At 43.1% G+C, this 19,348-nt stretch overlaps 1 protein-coding gene across 4 annotated transcripts in view; it reads right to left on the bottom strand.

Annotated features, from left to right (window-relative positions):
- OPRK1 (opioid receptor kappa 1) overlaps positions 1-17,633 on the bottom strand; it is a 30,265-nt gene extending 12,632 nt beyond the window's left edge. Inside the window, exons 1-4 of one of the 4 annotated variants that reach the window (XM_087420573.1) lie at positions 16,669-16,759; positions 6,552-6,698; positions 5,231-5,412; positions 1,766-2,118 (exon numbers count right to left, since the gene is read on the bottom strand). In XM_087420573.1, coding sequence (XP_087276699.1) covers positions 1,766-2,108 — 343 coding nt within the window. In that variant the 5' untranslated portion in view covers positions 2,109-2,118; positions 5,231-5,412; positions 6,552-6,698; positions 16,669-16,759. Of the gene's footprint in view, positions 1-1,765; positions 2,119-5,230; positions 5,444-6,551; positions 6,699-16,668; positions 16,974-17,349 lie in introns of those variants that run through there. The other 3 variants (XM_004435697.3, XM_087420572.1, XM_087420574.1) reach the window with 3 other exon arrangements.
- Positions 17,634-19,348: the final 1,715 nt, after the last annotated feature.

Genomic DNA, 19,348 nt, shown 5'->3' with positions numbered 1-19,348 from the left:
TCTAGGATGTCACTTTCTGACAATGACTGGAGGAGTGTAGTGGTTAAGTCTATAAGTATAACATGAAACATAAAAATCAATTCTTCATTTGCCCTGGAAAAATCATCCATCCTCCTTTATTTCTTAGCCCATTCTTCTCGATCTCATAATGGACATGCAGCTTCTCCTCTTGAATCCAAGTTATTATGCATTACACCTAAGACTCAGAAGAGTTTCTTGAAATTTTACTTCCATTTGTTGGATGCTTGAAGAAACAAAGTCCTATGTGTAATTAATTATTTTTAAAAATGCTTCTCTGATAAAGTTTGACATTTCATAAAATTTACTAAGTATTATAGCTTAACACCTGCGGTGCCTATGCTGGAAATTCATTTTATAGTTTCAGAGGAAACAGATTATGCTTTATTAAAAAAAATGTGCCATGCAAGATAAGCTATGATTTTAGCAACTACCCTGTCACTATGACCTGGAAAGTCCCTGTTACACGTATTCAATTATCTGCACTCACAAGTATCATGAACTCGCTAATAAACTGGAGCATTTAGATAACTGCTAAAGCAATAAATAGCATTTATAAAGTCCAAAGTGATCGTTCTGCTCCCCTCCCGCCCAATAAATTTCTATTAAGACCAAAGATATTTTCACAGCTTTATCTGCTACCAGTAAAGCAAAAGTCTTAGAACAGCAGTTCTCACCTTGGCTGCTTGGTCAGAGTTACCTGGGGAGATCTTAAAAATCTTCACGCTCAGATTGTGCCTCAGGTCAATTAAACCAGACCCTCCAGGGTGGGACCAGGCAGCAGTATATTCTAAAGCATTAGGTGATTTCAACATGCAGCCCAGGGTGAGAACCAATGCTTTAGAAATACAGGGAAAACATCAAGTATCCTGTTTGTATGGTGTACGAACTTATATGTCCAAACTGAAAGCTTTGCTCATCTGTACTTCCATGCATCTATGAACCCGATTTGAAGAGACCACAGCCAAATGAAGCTGTTATGATTGAGATGTGGAGATTGACCCCTAAGGAAAAAGGAGTGAGGAGCCAGCATACGTCTCTAATGATTTAGGACCTTTTTAGGGAGAGAGAAGAGGAACGAGAAGGTGTATCTTGGAATTGCCAGGATACAATGGAATTGTATTTTAAAAATCTACATGCCGGGGCCAGCCCCATGGCTTAGCAGTTAAGTGCGTGCGCTCCGCTACTGGCGGCCCGGGGTTCGGATCCCAGGCGCGCACCGACGCAACGCTTCTCCGGCCATGCTGAAGTGGCGTCCCACATACAGCAACTAGAAGGATGTGCAACTATGACATACAACTATCTACTGGGGCTTTGGGGAGAAAAATGGAAAAAAAGGAGGAGGATTGGCAATAGAGTAACGTCAGGGCTGGTCTTCCTCAGCAAAAAGAGGAGGATTGGCATGGATGTTAGCTCAGGGCTGATCTTCCTCACACACACACACACACACAAAAAAAATCTACATGCCTGTTGGTCTTTACCTCATCCACATCCCTCCAGATTCTGACAAGCATTTCCAGAATAGGAGATAGGTTGGGTGTCTGTTTCGGGTAGTGTCATTATCTCATTCTTTGTTTAGATGTGGAAAGGAACACAAAATTGTTTTATTTCTCATCTTCCATAGATTTAGGCATTTCATTTCTGTTGACACTTGACTTTTCCCTAGAAGTGTGTCCTACTCACTCCCAAATTAAGAGTTCGTATAATTAGAAGTTTTAAAAAATTCAATGAAAATGACTGCCCTTACCTTCCCTGACTTTGGTTCCTCCAAGGACCATTGCAGATATGCCAACAGATGAAGACAGGAGCCAAATACAGATATTGATGATCTTTGCCTTCAAGGGTGTGCGGAAGTCCAAAGCCTTGACAGGGTGGCACACAGCAATGTATCGGTCCACACTCATCATGGTCAAGGTGAATATGCTGGTAAACATGTTATAGTAATCGATGGAAATGACTATCTTGCACAGCACATCCCCAAATGGCCATGAATTCATGAGATAGACGGTGCTCTGGAAGGGCATGCTTGTAGTAACTAAAGCATCTGCCAAAGCCAGGTTAAATATATAAATGTTAGTTGCTGTCTTCATCTTCGTGTATCTAAAAGACAAGAAATACAATCAGTTCTCTCCATCTTCACGTCAAATCCATGAGGTGAATGTGTTTGTGACAGCCTTTGGACTACTAGATTTGTTTTTCATTTATTTATTCTCTTTACATATTTATTGAGTGTCTAATATATGAAAGGACTGTTTTAAACATTAGGGGTAGAAGAAAAATGGGCAAAAACCTCTGACTTTATTTAGCTTTTTTTCTAGTACTTTGCTCAAAAACTATTTAAATAAAAATAAACAGATAAAGAGTGTAAATAGAGAAATAAATAAATACACCTATGGATGTTTTCAACAGACTTGCATATATACAGGTCTTTATTTTGTGACTGCAAATTCATTTTAATCCTACCCAGAGTTGCTTGGCTTTAAGCATTTTTTCTACTTTATTTTTTTTTCTTTCACTTGTGTAAAACAAAGACAAAACATACTCAACTTCTCCTCAGGGTTACTTTGAGAAACCAATCATTGTAATTATAATGTCTTTTGAAAATGCAAAATAATTTTTATTTTTTAAATACATCCAATTTCAGTGGCTAAAACACAACTAAGTTTGTTGATTGCTCTTTGCCAACGTGCCACTAGTTTTTCATTTTAAATGCTTTATGTAGATAAAGCAGGCAGAGTTCTTCCCTTATACGTCATATCACTAAATGTAATCTGATATAGTAGATGAGAAATAATTCTGTTTTTCTTTACTCTTATCCTGAGAGATTTTTAAAGCACATAATTTGTTTCATCTTCCAATGAGGGGACAGTAATTTTCAAAGTAAGTTAAAAAGATTGCCTTTAAGCCCAAATTATTCTTTCCATTACAACACGAAATTTAGAACAATTCCATTTTCAACCAAAACTGAATTAAGAGGGTTGTTTTACTCAGAGAATGCTTCCTCAAGGATACACAGGGCATGAAACATTCTAAACTATATAAGCAGATTTTCAGAGGCCAAATGCTAAGATACGTTGGGAAAATTCATATAATTACTTTCTACACACCTCAGATTTATACATCACATCACAATTAATTCAGCCATGCCCCATATACCTTCAAGGAGCCAGGTTTCTTCAATGTTATGGCGTTGACTTTTATTAAAGGTCATTTATAAGGAGCTGTCTTATGGACAACTACTTCTGCTTTGGCTATAAAATCAGTATGAATAGTATTTATTGATCACTACATTGGTGTCGTTCATTACATAAATTTCCACTTGAGAAACTTCTATCAGCATGAAGTGATAGAACAGCCTTGGCTCTCCTTGGAGGCAGTTTGGTATAATGTGAAGTCAAATAGCATCGAGTCTGAACTCAGCATAGGACTTTTCTGAGTTTCAGTTCCTATTAAATAAGGATAATAAAACTGAACTGGCAGTACATGAGGCAAAGACAGTAGATGACCTGACTCAAAACACCTGACACATGGATCACACTTCCCTCTGCACGTCCCACTGCCTCCCTCCCCCACCAATCTTCCCCTGCTCTCTTCTCTTCTGGTTAGGAAACAGATTTGTCTGTGCTTGGATGAAGGCATTATAAAGACTGGTACTGGAGTCAATATGTTTGGTTTCCATTTTGATGCTCTGTTAACTAAACAGTGCTTTAATCTGGAGCATGAGGAGTTTATTTAAAAATATGTTTTGCCTTTAGAGCTTTTACTCAAATATTATTAAATGAACTTTAAGTTTTAGAAAGTGATTGAACATGCATGACCAACGCTCAGAGGATAGGCTTTATCAAGGCACAGATAACTAAGCAAGTGCACTTACCAAGACACAGCCAAGTGCTTCTAATGAGCAAGACTGAAATGCTATCTGTTAAATAGTGTCTTCTTGAAAATATGAACTTATGTTTCAAAATGCATCTTACAAGTCAGCCTCCTAGTCTTTCAACATTTTCCCTTCAAATCCCCGATATTAGCAAGGATTTTAGCAGGCAATATCTTTGACTTCTACTTTCCTATTTTGTGACCTTGATATTCTCCTCTTTCTTTATGAAGTTAGACTGATGGTCTCTGCCTTACAGTTAGGTAGACCTGGATTCTAGTCCTTATTTTTCCCTCCAATGAATAGACTTTGGAGAGGTCACTAAAAATTCTGAGCTTTAGTTTCCCAACTATAAAATGGGAAATATAATGCTTATTTCATAGACTGCTTGAGATAATTAATGGAATGCACCTGATCAGGAGAATATGTCTAACTTATTTCATGTTCTCCAACTCCTCTTCCCCCTCTTATGTGGGTGGAAGCCACCAGTTGCCATGGGAAGCAGAGAAGAACATAGTTTCTAATTAACACCCATGGTAGTATTTACCCAATTCAGCTTGAATATAAAAAATAAGAGTAAAAATGAAGCCTGGGACCTTACATGCTAGAAGAACATGAATGGAATGATATGAGAGTTCCAATAAAATATAATACGCATCTTTAATTATAAAATGTTCAATGGTAACTTGCTCTTAGCTTTTCAAAAATATATATAACAAATACATATATGAAATTGCTTAAGGCTTGAACTTATATAGAACTCAAATCCTGTCATCAAATCTCAGAATAAGAAAGATGAGTACCCACAAAAAAATGTCTACAAATTGTATTAACTAATTGTAGCAAAAGTTCCTGCTCCCAGAGAAACAAGTTCTGCCCAGATCACTCATGTAGGACCTCCTGCTGCTACCATCTCCAAGGCTCAGGAGACATCGACCAGGGACTATCGAGGTGCCTGCGCTTTCCTGCTGTGAGACCCCTGGATCTGCCAACATCCCAGTGTCATGGCATCAACCCCATTTTGAAATGGTTCGTGTTAATGACAATAACCATAATCATCATTTATTTCAAAACACTCCCTGTGTCAGGCACTCACCTGTACACCCCCCATGCTTTATCCCAGTTAGTCCTCACAGCAACTCTTTGTGGTAGACATCAGTATCCCTATTCTATAGATAAGGCCACTGAGAACCACAGGAGTTATGTAAATTTCTCAAAGTACAATAGTTATAAAAGGCACCACAGGAATTCAAACCCAGGGGTTTGATCCCAGTCCCCGTATTCTTACGTCTCCCCAGCACTTTATAATTTACAAAGCCCAGTATTTTGACTTCCGTGTACCTTATTTGATTCTCATAACAACTGCCCTCTGAGTTTACCCAGGAGATGTACGTCTTTTCCCTAACACAGCTGAGGAAAGTGAGACTCAGGAGAGTTCAGCGATTTCTCTAGTGTCAGCAGAGGCAGGAGCTCAGTGGGAGGATCCAGTAGTGGCAGCAGGCCAAGGCCCCTTTTCCAGGGTTCTGGAAAACACATGCTTATAAACCTACAACACTGAAAGGGAGAACTAAATAGGTATAATTAAAAGTAATAAACTATGAGTTCAACAAGTATTTATTAACAGTCTTTTATGTACTACACTGGACTGGCTCCTGTGAATACATGTTTATAAGACAAGACCCTCACCTTAAAAGACAGTCTGGTTGAGCACTTGGGTATTGGTTGTATTTAACCAAAATGAAAAAGTAGTTAGTACTTTCAGTCATTGTATATCCACTGGTGAAAAAAAACAAGTAAGCTTTCTTACTATGATAGGATATTATTTTCCATTTCATCGACACTACTTTACAAAAATTCACAAGTATTTCAAGTAAAATGGCACCATCTGGGTGGGAAGTTCTGGCTTCTATGGAGAAGCTGGAGGTGGGCTGGCAGCGAGTGGTTGCACTTTTTAGCGTACACACCGCAGGAGCATATGGCACTAAAAGAGCAAAGTCTGTGGGCTGTCCTCACTCAACTTGACAATGTTACAAACCTAGAAACAACAGTACGGTTTACCAGGTGGTATGCATGGGGCAGGCCAAGAAGACGGGTCAACTAGGGAACTCAGGGTACCAGCCGTGAGGAAGGTCATTGCCAGGCAACATGGTGGAGGGTGTCTCTGGGAGTTACAAATGCTCGCCATCACACCTTAACTCAACACCTTCCTAGTGTGGTTTCCTTTACAGAGAATTGAGCAGTGGCTTCTCAACTGGCAATCAGTCATGCTTGTGTGATGATGAGGGGAACAAAGTTATCTGCTGAGCTATCAAGAACCAATGTCATCATGCAGGGTTTCTGGGAGAGTGTAGCACTTGCCATGCAAGAAATGAGCAGGAGGAACATTGACCTTGCAACATAGTGGTCTCTTCCTGTCCTTTCCATGTGCTCTGAAAATATGCAGGTAGAAGAGCTCATTCTTGGATTATTAGCATCCCTCGCTATTGAGGTGCATTGCCCAAGTGGTTTCTTTTTTTAACTTAAATGATGCTTCTTTAATCAGGAGCTCCTTTTTAGCTTTATGATAACACGATAAAGCCATAATCTTGATGGCTAATCACCATGTATCTTTAAACACAAACACATTTTCAGTTTCACTGATTTCAGTTTTTTTAGCCCTCACCTGCAATTGTCCCCCATGTTGACATACATCCTCTCTTCTCTCTCCAGTTATGTCCGTGCTCCCTCCCCTGTCTTCATCCTTTCATTATTTCAACACATTTTTAAGTGCCCACTCCATACACAGCAATATACTAGACACTGAGGATGGCTGAAAAACAAATTCAGTAAACAGATCCTGCTCCTAGAATCTTTTAAACTACTTGAATCAAAATTGTAATGTGAACCACAGGGATAACCCAAAGGGAGAGCCCAGGGCGGAGTGAAGAGAGAAGCTGGATAGGAGCTTGCGCTTTGAGAAGGACGTGGAGAGACAGAGAGGCTTGGCGGCGGGAGTCTTGTTCAGGGATGAGCGGTCCTGTTGTGGGGTAATGGGAGGCTGGTCGGGACGAGAAAAGGGGTGTCAGGCCACCGAACCTTGAGCACAAGGAGGAAAAACCACTTTAGGCAGTTATTGAGGACTAATTATGTGACAGACACCGTTTCAGGAACTTCACATTATCTGGCAAAGTTGTCACGATGATTAAATGAGACGATGCCTCAAATTACTTTGCACAGAACTTGGCACTTGATAATCGCTCAACGGATGGCAGCCCTCATTGTCATCATTGCTGTTGCTGCTGTTATTATCATTACTGTTATTATTAATTACCTACCACAGTCCTAATAACCCACATTACAACCTCGTAGGATACTAATGCTCCCACTTTTTCTGAAAATGATTCTCAGGGGTTCTCAGAGTCCATACCTAATAAGTAAAGGCATTCAGGGCTGTCATTCCAAAGCTTCTTAACGAGTCAGAAATTTTATCAGAGAAATGTGATTCTGTGAATTCTGCTGCTTGCAGCAGCTAAAGATTGAAAAACATTCTGAATTGTGTGGTGAATTGTATGCGTCATGAGGGGAGAAAACATTTGACATGAGGACACAAGGCGTGGTCCAGAAGAGAATACTCATATACAACATCAGCACACTGCCCCTCACTGTGCTACTGTTTTATACATTTTCCAGATACATAGCATTCTAGATTTTATGTTTAAAATGATCAGAAATAATAATAGCTATACTGAAGTGAATTCTCAGAAGAACTTATTTGAAAACATAATGAGTTTGCTTCATTAAACTCTCCAGATACGGTCAGTTCATCTCAATGAAACCAATTTGCTATATGTCCTTGTGGATTATTTACTACTGAAATCATGGTTCTTTACTAAAGGGCAGTAGCTTATTAATTTTAAAAAAAGAAAGGAAATTCAGTCGCTGTTTCTCCAATGATCAGAGTTTGAAATTGCCTCAATCTAGCATTTAAAGGAGTCACATTCCCATAGGCATCAGCTCCCTTTGCTCCCCAGAATTACTCTCATGCAAAGAGCAAAAGCGATAAAGATAAGAGGAGGAGCAGAGCCTGTCCCTGAGTTCTACGGCTGTCTGCATTGCACATACCACACAGGTAGTGATACACAGCCAGACAGTAGACACGCATCCCATAGAGCCCCCAGCAGGCTGTGCATGCAGGGTGGGGGTGGGGAGAGGGGGAAAAAGGGGAACGTGGAAGGAACGATTTCACTGCAAAGCCAGTGCCCCAGGAACTGCTCAACCTCTCCGTAGTCATGGCCCTGACTCCCAGAATGAATGTTCTGGTGCATTCAGCTATGCACGCATGCCCAACAGCACCCAGTAGAAAACTACAAATCTCAAATGAGGGACGCGTTGTTTCCTAGTGTACAACTATCAGGATACCCAGAAGTATCCAGATTTAATATCAATATCTTAAATTACTTTTCTATTTTTATACAGAAAACTGACCTAGCTAAGGTAAGACACAGGGTGCCAGCAGAGAGGCCACACGATTACCTTCCTAACTGTGTCCTCTGTCAGAGGATGTGAGCCCTTCCCTAGGTGGAAAGCAACATAGTAAGGCAGAGAGAGTTCAGAGTTTTGTTGTGAGTTAGATGAGTCAACATTCAACAGGAAGTCAGAAAATCGTTCCTATTGTTATAGCTGATCTCTAAATGCTCATAACTCGAGCCATTCTTAATCTGAAGGCTTCCCTGCCCACCTTCAGACCAATCCTTTGGGATCTATCAACTCATCTCATGTTTTATGCTTTTCTCATCTTTCATTTAAATTCTGACTTGCTTGGCCAGTGGAGAGGATAAGTGTTGAACACAAAAACACAAGCCTTTTACGATATTATCCCCACTCCTAAAATCTATCTTCTTACATGAGTCTTCCTTTTCGAAGACAGAAGCCAGCATCCCCTCCAAAGAAAGAAACAAACAAACAAATAAGAACTATCGGCTGACTTTCTATTGAGGAATAAATAAACGTTATTCTGAAACCATCTTTTGTAAATACAGTTCTAAGCCTGTATTACCTGCACGACTGTAACCATGCAAGCCAAACCTTAGAAAGGCAATTTTCCTGCAGCCACACAATATTAGGTTTTTAGCTGAGCACAGAGCCTCCCAGGGCCACGACCATTGAGTGCATCCACAAGCTAACCTGAAGTGAAGGAGGTGCCAACTGCACACTTCACACGAAGATACTGCTGAATGACTTATGGAGGGGAACAATCATCTCCCAGCAAGAAGGAAGTTCCTCCTGAAACTAACACTAGTGTACAACTATCTGGATACCTAGAAGTATATAAGAAAAACTGTCAAGTCAACACAATCAAAAAGCAATCCTGAAGACTACAATTTTGCCTGGAGTCTGTAAAGGTTAGGAGCTCTATACCTGACCACAGAATTGAGTTTTATCTCTTTCTTTCTTTCTTGTTTTCCTTTTCCCTTTTTTCTTTTTCTGGGGATGGAGGAGGGTAACAGTTTAGTCTCTGATCTCTGAAACTGTTCCAAGAGGATTTGGACTTCTGCAATCACATGTCCCACAGGGAAGAAAGTAATTCCACTCAGTAAATCCATATAAACAGTTGCAATGAAACCAATTCTCTTTTAAGAGCTTGTTGAATAATAAAATTACTTTGAGAAATGAAAGACAAGCTCTTTTGAAAATAATTTCTGAAGTTATTTTTGCTATGCTTGCTTTAAAGGAAATGTTTAATGTTGATTCCAAGAGGGGATTCAGGATAGATTATATTTTTTTAATCAAAGACTCAGACAAGACTGATGTTAGACAAGGAGCAGCACATGGTTAATTATACCAGTATACCTCCACCTTTTCTTTAATACCTCTCTAGCTGTGGTTTGGTGATATTATCTAAGGTAGGCTATGTTGCCGTGATGCTGAAAGCAATGCCACCGGTGTTTCAAGCACCAGCAGGGTCACCCATGGTGGACAGGTTTCAGAGGAGCTTGCAGACTAAGACAGACTAGGAAGAAGGACCTGGCCACCCACTTCCAAAAAAACTGGCCATGACTAACACTAAATTGGCCAGCACTAACAACAAAGGCTATGTTGACAGCTAAGAGAATACGGAATATGGGTGTACATACAACTGCAATGATTACAATGAGCACTTCGAGGAGGAGGAAGAAGACCTGGGATGGAAAAGAGGCGGGCACTGTAGCATATGCTCTGATTGGGTCATCCTATTCCTTCCCATACTTTCCCAATTCGGTGACAGCCATACAGTTTTGGTGGGACTGGCAAGACTTCAACAATGGGGCCCAGACTCGCTCAGGGGAGACCCAAGGGAATCAGTATATGCTACGCAACCTAAGATGGTCTCAGCAGAGTGGAGCATGCAACTTCTGTCAATGGCTTGAGGGAGAAACACTGTCCCTCTGTTTATGAGCAAGAAAACAGTTACCTTCATGAGAAACAACCTCCACACCCAGCAAGCTTGGGTGGGTTGGTTGCCGCTGGAGAAGAAATTTGAGCTCAGGAAATGGAACCACTTCCACAGTATTTTTGTGGTTTTGTTTTTTTCTAAGCCCCTTATAAAATTATCCCTTTTAGAAAATTTCAACACTGACCAGGCTGAACCTTAGGGAAGCAAGTCTTCTACTCCCAGGGCAAAGTCAGCAGAAAACTGATCCCTAGAGGTCTTTATTGTGGTAGCAACAAATAAATGAAAACTATGAGAAAAGGAAAAGGCAAACTTAAGACCGAGGACCAAATCATTTTCTGATTCCTGCTATATTTTTCCTAATAAATTTTTCCTTGTCTGTTTTTACAACTAATTTACAAAGAAACATACCTTTACAAGCATAAAACTTTTCTTTAAACAAAGAGAATATATACATAATCATTATGGAAACTGAAGCTTGAGGAGAATGTTTTCTTAAGAAAAGGGGATAGGAAGGGGAAGGGCAGTATTTAGGGCTCATTTGTTTCCCCCCAAAATTCTTATGTTCAAGTCCTAGCCCCTCATACCTCAGAACATGACTGTATTTGAAGAGAGGGCCTTTAAAGAGGTAAAATTAAGGTAAAATGAAGTCATTAGGGCAGGCCCTAATCCAATATGACTGGTGTGCTTATAAGAAGAGATCAGGACACAGACGTGCACAGAGGAAAGACCATGTGAAGACACAGAGAGAAGACTACTGTCTGCAGGCCAAGGAGAGAGGCCTCAGGAGAATCCAACCTTGCCAACACTTTGATCTTAGACTTCTAGCCTCCAGGAGTATGAGAAAATAAATTTCTGTTGTTTAAGCCACCCAGTCTGTGGTACTTTGTTATGGCAGCCCTAGCGAACTAATACAGTCAGATTCTTGAACAACCTGAGGTACATGCGAGAGTCACAGAGAGCCATCCAGAAGGAGGCCTGCTGAGTCTGTACTGAGGGATGAATAACTGTCAGAGACATACATAGACTTAGGATTGGTCAGCATTCTCCTGACAGTTATGGCCACAAAATGGGTGGTACCACTGAGAGTGTGAGGGTCAGTTTGATGTGTCATCTTGGCCTGGCTACAGTCCCCGGATATTTAGCCAAACACTCATCTAGGTGCTGCTGTGAAGGTGTTTTGTAGATGTGGTTAAAGTCCATAACAGTTGACTTTAAACAAGGGGGATTATCCTAGATAATCTAGGTAGGACTGATCCAATCAGTTGACAGCCCTTAAGAGCAGAGCTGAGGCTTCCCTGAGAAAAGAGAAATTCCACCTAGGGTGGCAGACTTGCCTATCCAACCCCACAATCACGGAAGCCAATGCCTTGCAATAAATCTCTTAACATGTTCATCTCGTACTGGTTCTGCTCCTCTGGTTGAATCCTGAATAATATAGAAAGTATGCAAAGTGAGGACAGAAGAGAGCTAAGAATGCTCAGGAAAATATGATCATTTAAGAAACATCAGAGGAAGATGAATCTGTGAAGGAGACCAAAGAGAAATCCAGAGGATGTGGAAGGAAATCAAGGACAGGGAGCTGTTGCAGAAAGTGAGGGACATAAAACTGGTCAAGTATGCCAAATCCCCATAGAAGTCAAGTGATAGCCAGCCTAAAGGGAGCATCTGAAACATGAGTGCTATAGCTTCGGTAAAGGAGTGTCAGGGAGGGAACCCAAGTGCACTGGGCTGAGGAACAGATGAAGACAAGGAAATGAAGAGGAGGGATTGTTCCTCAAAGAAGCTTACCTACGACAGATAGGAGGATGAAAGGACATTAGCTAAGGGAACTTAGAAAAATGGAAAGTTGGTGGATATTGATTGTAAGATGTCAGATACTTGAGTATGTCTAGGCACGTAAGGGACAAAAGCAGTGGAGAGGGAGGGATTACAGACAGAGCAGAAAGGAGGTAAAAGATACCGCAAAGACCCCAGGAAAGCAGGAGGCGATGAGATCCAAAACACAGGAGCAGGGATTTGCCTCGGACAGAGGAAGGAAGCTCTTCGACTGAGACGGAATGGAATGAGGGGAGGGTGGCTGCCAATACACATGTGTAGGAGAAGGAGCATTCCCAGCAGCTGGACTCTAGCGCCACAGTGAACTACTGGGTACGACCATTGCTGCCCATGAGGGGAATATGGTCAGGTAGAGGGCTTGGGCATTAGTATTGATTACAATAGGTTTTTTTTTTAATGAGAAATGGGAAAAGAAATTGGCTCTTTCTGGGAAACAGGAGAGACACAGAGAAACCAGGCAGAAATGGGGTCAAATACACTTGAAGGTAGTGACTTTGCCTTGACAAAGATAAAATTGGTTCTATTCAGCAGCATTCAATTATCTGGGTACAGGAACAAGGAAGATAGGTTACTGGCTTGATCCAGGGTTAAGATTTGGTGAAAGACAGTGACAGAAAGACAAGAAGGCAAGGCAGTTGAGTGTATTGTCAAGAGAGGCCAAAGTGATGGCTCATGGAGTCTAGGCTAGGCTAGGTAAGAAAAGAAGAGTCTGGGAGAAAACGAAGGACCACCAGGTAAGGTCTGCAAATGTCTGCAGAAGTGGTGTAGTGGAGGGGCCGGCTCTGTGGCATAGTGATTAAGTGCACGCGCTCCACTGCTGGCGGCCTGGGTTCACATCCCAGATGCACACTGACGCACCGCTTGTCAGGCCATGCTGTGGCGGCGTCCCATATAAAGTGGAGGAAGATGGGCACGGATGTTGGCCCAAGGCCAGTCTTCCTCAGCAAAAAGAGGAGGATTGGCATGGATATTAGCTCAGGGCTGATCTTGTGGTGATCACAAGATCAAAAAAGAAGTGGTGTAGTGGAAAATGCTAGCAGAGTGGATCAAAGCACAGGATCCGGGGTCAGGCTGTCAGGATCATCCTGGCCCTACCAGTTAGCAAGGTATGACCTTAGTCAATTTGTTTAATCTTTCTTTGCCTTAGTTTCATCATCTGTTAAGTAGGTATGATAATATACCTATGGTTGCGAAGATTAAATAAAATAATTCACAGGAAGTAGGTAGCTCTACTGGCCTGGCACATATTAAGTGTTCATTAAATTTTAATTTTTGCTAGGAGAGCAGACAGCTGTATGTGTGGGAAGTTGTAACAAGAGTGGGAGAATGGGTGTTTAAGATGTCAGAGGTGGGACTGTCTGGCAAGGTCCGGGGTGTGGGCGTGGGTGGGCATCACAGCATTTGTTGCAGGTGACGTCGCAGGAGGGGGTGAAGAGAACATGAGGTTAGGACCCTGAGTGTCACACCCATGGGCACACTCATGGTGTTGGTAGGACCCAAGGACATGAATCAAGGGCTGAGGTAAGAATTTCTCACCCCAGGACCACAAACCCCAAAGCCTGGTGAGAGGGGAGGCTGGAGTGCTAAAATTTTAAGGTTTTCACAGTGAAAGGTTAATGGGCCCTAATATTCGGGAATTATGGCAGTTGGTATACATTAAATGACAGAAACCCTTGAAACTACACATCTTCAGAAGATATGGGGCAGCATTCCAGGTGCCCAAGGCAGGAAAAGCTATCTGTAAGACAGGTCTAAAAAGAGTCAAAGCTTGGGGCCAGCCTGGTGCTGTAGTGGTTAAGTTCACACGCTCCGCTCTGGCAGCCCGGGGTTCGCAGGTTCGTATCCAGGGCGTGGACCTACACACCACTCATCAAGCCATGCTGTGGCGGGCATCCTGCGTGCAAAACAGAGGAAAACTGGCACGGAGGTTAGCTCAGAGACAATCTTCCTCAAGCAAAAAAGAGGAAGATTGGCAACAGATGTTAGTTCAGGGCCAATCTTCCTCACGAAAAAAGAAAAGTCAAAGCTTTTCTCACACCTCTAACTGTCTCCCCAGGGCTGAGCTGGCCATCACCTGCCCCACCATCCGTACATCTAAATTCCATCTCCAGAATAATGTTCTAGATGACTGAACTACGTATGCCAGGATCCTTTTGCATGCATAATATTTTAAAATAGTATTCATCTCAAAAGTGACCCTCCATTTTTTAAGCAACGTTGCTCAGCCCTCAACATCAATTATAAAAACTGCATTTGAATTCCACACTCTGATTTTGCTCTCAGTTCCAATGAGCATACCATAGCCCTCTTGATGCCATCCTCTCTTGAATCTTCAGTCCTTTCTTCTCCTGAGTGAATTAAACCCAAAACCACCAACTTTTCTTTTGAGGTTTTATTTTTCAGTTCTTTGACCAGCTCTAGGTTTGAACGAAGTCTTAAATCTCCTTAATCCTTTTAGTGATAGATTTAAGCAAACTATTGTTTCAGTAGGTTGGCATTTCAAAATGATGGTATAATTCTTTACTTTTCATCTATTATCAGCCTTAATCTGATTGAGAATGGGGTAGTTGAGAATGGGGTAAGAGGATGGATGGTGCTGTTATGTGAACTATCTAACTTCTTTTGTTTTTTTAGTTGAATTTATCCCCTTCTAACAAGTTTTAGTCCTGGATATCTTTAGTCCTGGATAATTGTAATATATATATTTATATTTAATTTACATTTATATTTCTTTATATTTACCATTAAAAGTCCTAGTTAATTTACAATGATTCTTGTTTCTTTCTGACACATCTAATGTTCCCCACGGAGTTGTCTTTGCACATATTTGAGGATTCTTCATTCTTTTTAATCCTAGTCTGCAGTGCTATATAAAAATTTATAAGAAACTCTTCTCAAACCCAAAACTTCAGGTGCTCATTCAAATGACAATAAGATATATCTGTTTGACTCAAGCACTTAAATATGATATGACTAGGAACAGAGTTTTTTTCTTAGCCCCCTCTTTTTGTGTAACAATGTTTTATTACAAAACAACGGCCTACGTACCAAAGATCTCCTAAAAATTTTAATTATAATTTAGAATACACCTGTCTTTTCTTTTCTTTTCGTTACCATTATCTTCTATCTAATGGAGAGCAGCCCTGAAATTACTAATGACTTCGAAAAACAATTTGCTTTTAAAACATTCCCCCCTTCTGTAGCCTTTACTCATTACTGATAGAATTCCTGTAAAATGCAATAAGCAATTACGGAAACCAAGGGCACCAAGCTACAAACACAAATGGTAGGTGAAATGAGCTTCATAATACGTATTTGGAGGCTTCAATGATAGTTTTTAGTTCCAGAGCATAGATAAGGATAAAAGACCTGACACTCCCAAGCCAAGAAAAAAAAAAAAAGGAATAAAGGCATTTTTTTTTATGATGATTTCCCAAGAGAAAGATTCATGCTATTGTAGAAGTTCATAATAAATAAAGAGCCTGTTTCAAAACTCAAGTCAGGATTAAAAAGAGAAATTAGTTCTTCATCCTTTCAATGCCCAAACAGAATGACCTGCATCTTTTATTTTCATAGGGATTTCTCAAAGGAATGTAAGCTTTTTAGTCACTCTCAAAGGTACATCTCCAAAGCATTAAGTCTCCCAGAAAGTGAAACACATATATCTCAAAGGGCATCCAGAAAAAGCAAGGGGATTATTTTTTTCTTTTCTTGTTTTCTTTGTTGAAAGTGGAAAAAATAGGAATCACTTCACTTACCAGAAAATTAGCGTGTATGTGGATATGTGGATATTTATTACTGGAAGTTGACTTCAATGTCATTCCACAAAAGAACAATAAAACAAAAACCTTCAATTTCTCAGGGTGGAAAGTAAAAAGCAAAGAAATTTTTGAAAACCTCCATAACCCATACTGTAGAGGATAAATATTGGATGACTTATTTACAAAAATCACTGATATTCTAAACAAATAAATGGCATTTCAGTACTAAAAAGGCTCATGTATGGATACCAACAACCCTAAATAGTACAATAGCCTTTGCTTCATGAACCATAACACCAATCTTACGAGTTACAGAAAATTCTGAATTATCTTCAGTGCTTTCCTTGGGCACGAATTTTATCTTAAGAAATAATTACAAAGGGCAAAACGAAGTGCTCAGACTGGCGCAGACAACCAGGTAAAGGGCCAGGCAGAAGGACTAGCTTCCTTTCCAGGACACTGACCTTCTTCTACACCCTAGTACCTTCCTGGTCCACAGAGTTTTTAGAGGAGGCTTGGGAGGCGAGGGGACCGGTCACTCTTACATCCTCAAGACATCTCTGGCCGCTCGGATTCGCCCTATGTGAATCTCGCAGTCCCCCACCAAAACTCTCCCAAGAAATCCTTCACTTCTAAGAGGCCACTCTCTGAGAACCTCCGGAGCCCTGCACGGACGGAATCGAGTCCCCACCACCTGGCTGGCGCCCCACCGCCCATCCTGGTGGCGCCTCCCGGCTCTGGCCACAGGGGCGCCCGGACCCCGCGCTCACCGGATGATCACGAACATGACCAGAGAGTTGCCCACTAAGCCCACGACGAACACCACGGAGTAGACCGCCGTGATGATGACCGGGATGGCCGGGGAGATGTGCGCGGGCTCCAGCGGCGCGTCCTCGGAGCCCGCGCTGCTGTTGCGGTCCTGCTCGGCCCAGCCCGGGAGCCAGCCGCTGCCGTTGGGAAGCAGGCAGGTGCTCGGGGCGCAGGTGGGGCCCGGCTCCCCGCGGAAGATCTGAACCGGGGACTCCATGGTCGGGCAGCTGCAGCTGGAGAGCGAGGACAGGCGGCACCTGCGGGGCTGCGGGAGCGAGAGAACTGGCTGCACCCGGAGAGGCAAACTTTGCCCACGCCCGGGCCAGAGCGCGGAGGCCTGCGGCGCTGGGAGCCCAGGCCCCGCTAATGCCCACCCTGGCCGCAGGTCCCCGGGGGCGGGTCAGGGAGGACGGACCTCTCACTGCCACCCTGGCCAGCAGACGCACCGCTGGGTGCCGGGTGGGGCGGAGAGCGCTTGCCCCTTTTCCCCGGCTCTTGAGATGCCCCCTCCCTTTCCTAGGCATGGTCCCCTGGTGGCACTGTCCCCAACTGTCCCCGCTCTGAGCCCCCCACGGACAAGAATCTCCTCGAGCACAGAACCCTCGCTCCCAAAGACTGCGCCTCGAAAGCCCAAAGCTCACCTCTGGCTCCCGGAGACGCACGGAGTAGTCTAGGGAGCGCCCCGGCGGGTGCCGAACCGCGCGTTCCCGGGGCGCGCTCAGCCAGGGGCGCCGCCGCCCTCAGACCCCGGCCCCGCGCGCCGGCGAGGGCGCCTTTTCACCGAGCGCCGTCCCCGCCGCTCAGCGCGCGGCTCCCACGTCTGGCGGCGACTCAGCCAAGCGGGACCGGCGAGGACGCGGCGGGCGCAGGCAGGCTCGCGCGGGCGGAGAGCTCGGGGGCCCGCCCACAGCCCTCCCGGCGAGGGGAGGGGCAGCCCGGCGCCCTTCGCTCGCCCCGCTGGCTCAGCGGCGCGGGAACTGCCCCGAGCCGCGCGCAGCCTCTCCTGCATGGCTCTGCAGCCTTCCCAGCGGCCTAAGACACTGAGCTGTGCCGTTTAGACTTTGTAATAAGGAAGGGTGTGCCTATTTAGTGCATCTGGATTATTCATAATGTGTCTAGAATTTGTAGGCAGAGTTCTCAAGACGTCTTCTTTCAAGTGAGGAGAAAAATCGTAGTTTTGTTTATTTGAATGACCAATCTAAATAAATTAGCAAAATGATCCAGTTAGAATAAGACCAGGTCATAAAATATTAATGATTTAATATATGTACATGGACTATTTCTGCTCATTCTGTTCCTTTCAGTCTCCTCTGTCTAACTGGGACGACACGCAGAGAGCACCTTACGGGTATTACCTGTATTGCGTGGTATTACCTGTATTGCGTGGTATTACCTGCGGAAAAACAAAACACTCGCCTTACACTCAGGCCTCAGTGTTGGTCCAAGTAGGTGACGATGTCTCTTTCTCTTTCATTAATCCCTGCAGCCATCATGTTCTCCTCACTTCTCCCTCATCATAGCACCTTCTCTATGATACCTCGGAGAACCTGAATCCCCACAGAGAAATTCAGTCACCATCATTTCTTTGCATAACTCTGCCAGTCCAAGGATTCTGTCAGATTCTGTTGTGTGAAAGAGGACCTTAGGCAAAGAGATCCAGGGAACAATGACGAAAACAAAGGAAAGCAAATGTGAGTTGAAGGAGGGGAGCCAGGAGTCAGCCACCGAGGTGAAGATCCTGAAGGAGAGTGGGGGGTTCCCCTTTCCCAATTGGGTATTGGAGGCAGGATGCTAGGAGTCCAAGGCACTTGAGTTTCTGGGGTGGAATCCTTGTCCAAGACTCACTAACTTTTTGAGACAAATATAGCTCCTCCACTGCTTTCCACAGCTGGCATCCACGCCCACACCTGGGCACCATAATGGCTGATACAGTCATTCCATCCATCCGCTGACAGCAGCAGAAGGCTCTTACCTCTTCCAAGATACTGTGACCCCCAAAGAAGGATTTGACCACCAGAGTCTTACCAGGGCCTGGAAATGCACAGCTCTCTTCAGCAGTGATATGAAGAACAACAGAAAAGCTCCCTTCGCCCAACAGTATCCCTCCAACTCTGGGAACCTTAGGAGTTTTGAAAATAAGTATTATCAAATCTATTTCTTTTAAGTCTGATTGCAGACTTTCATTAGAGGGTGACATCTGCTTTGACAAAACATCAGACCTGCTGGACCCTAAGTGTGCCTGGGAGCTCCCCCTCTGTTAGGAAGATGGCAGGCGAATCTTCTCCAGATGTCTGGAGCTCCTTCCTGCTGGTGAGATCCCAGGCCACCACCCAACCAGCTCAGCAAGACGTTTTGTTTGAAGTTCACCAAAACTGAGCAGTATCCAAGTTAGAAAGAAAGCAAAAACTATATGTTAAAGGAAAATAGCTGGGAAGTGCAGAATTATTCATCTATCTACATTTCTATTACCTGTCTGTCTATTTATCTATGAGTTCGTACACTGAAGATACAACTGCACTTGTGCTACACACTTTCGAAAGGTGTTTACAGTGTCTGTCCTCCTTTTGCACTCATTTACCACATTGGTTCCCTTCTCACTTAGCACGCAGGTGGCTCACACAGCTGGTGATGTTAGAGCTG

The sequence above is a fragment of the Ceratotherium simum genome, chromosome 31, assembly GCF_057802395.1.
Source record: "Ceratotherium simum simum isolate JZ-2026a chromosome 31, ASM5780239v1, whole genome shotgun sequence".
Classification (NCBI taxonomy): Eukaryota; Metazoa; Chordata; class Mammalia; order Perissodactyla; family Rhinocerotidae; genus Ceratotherium; species Ceratotherium simum.
Note: the sequence above shows the minus strand (reverse complement) of the source record. Positions and strands in the feature narration are given on the sequence as shown.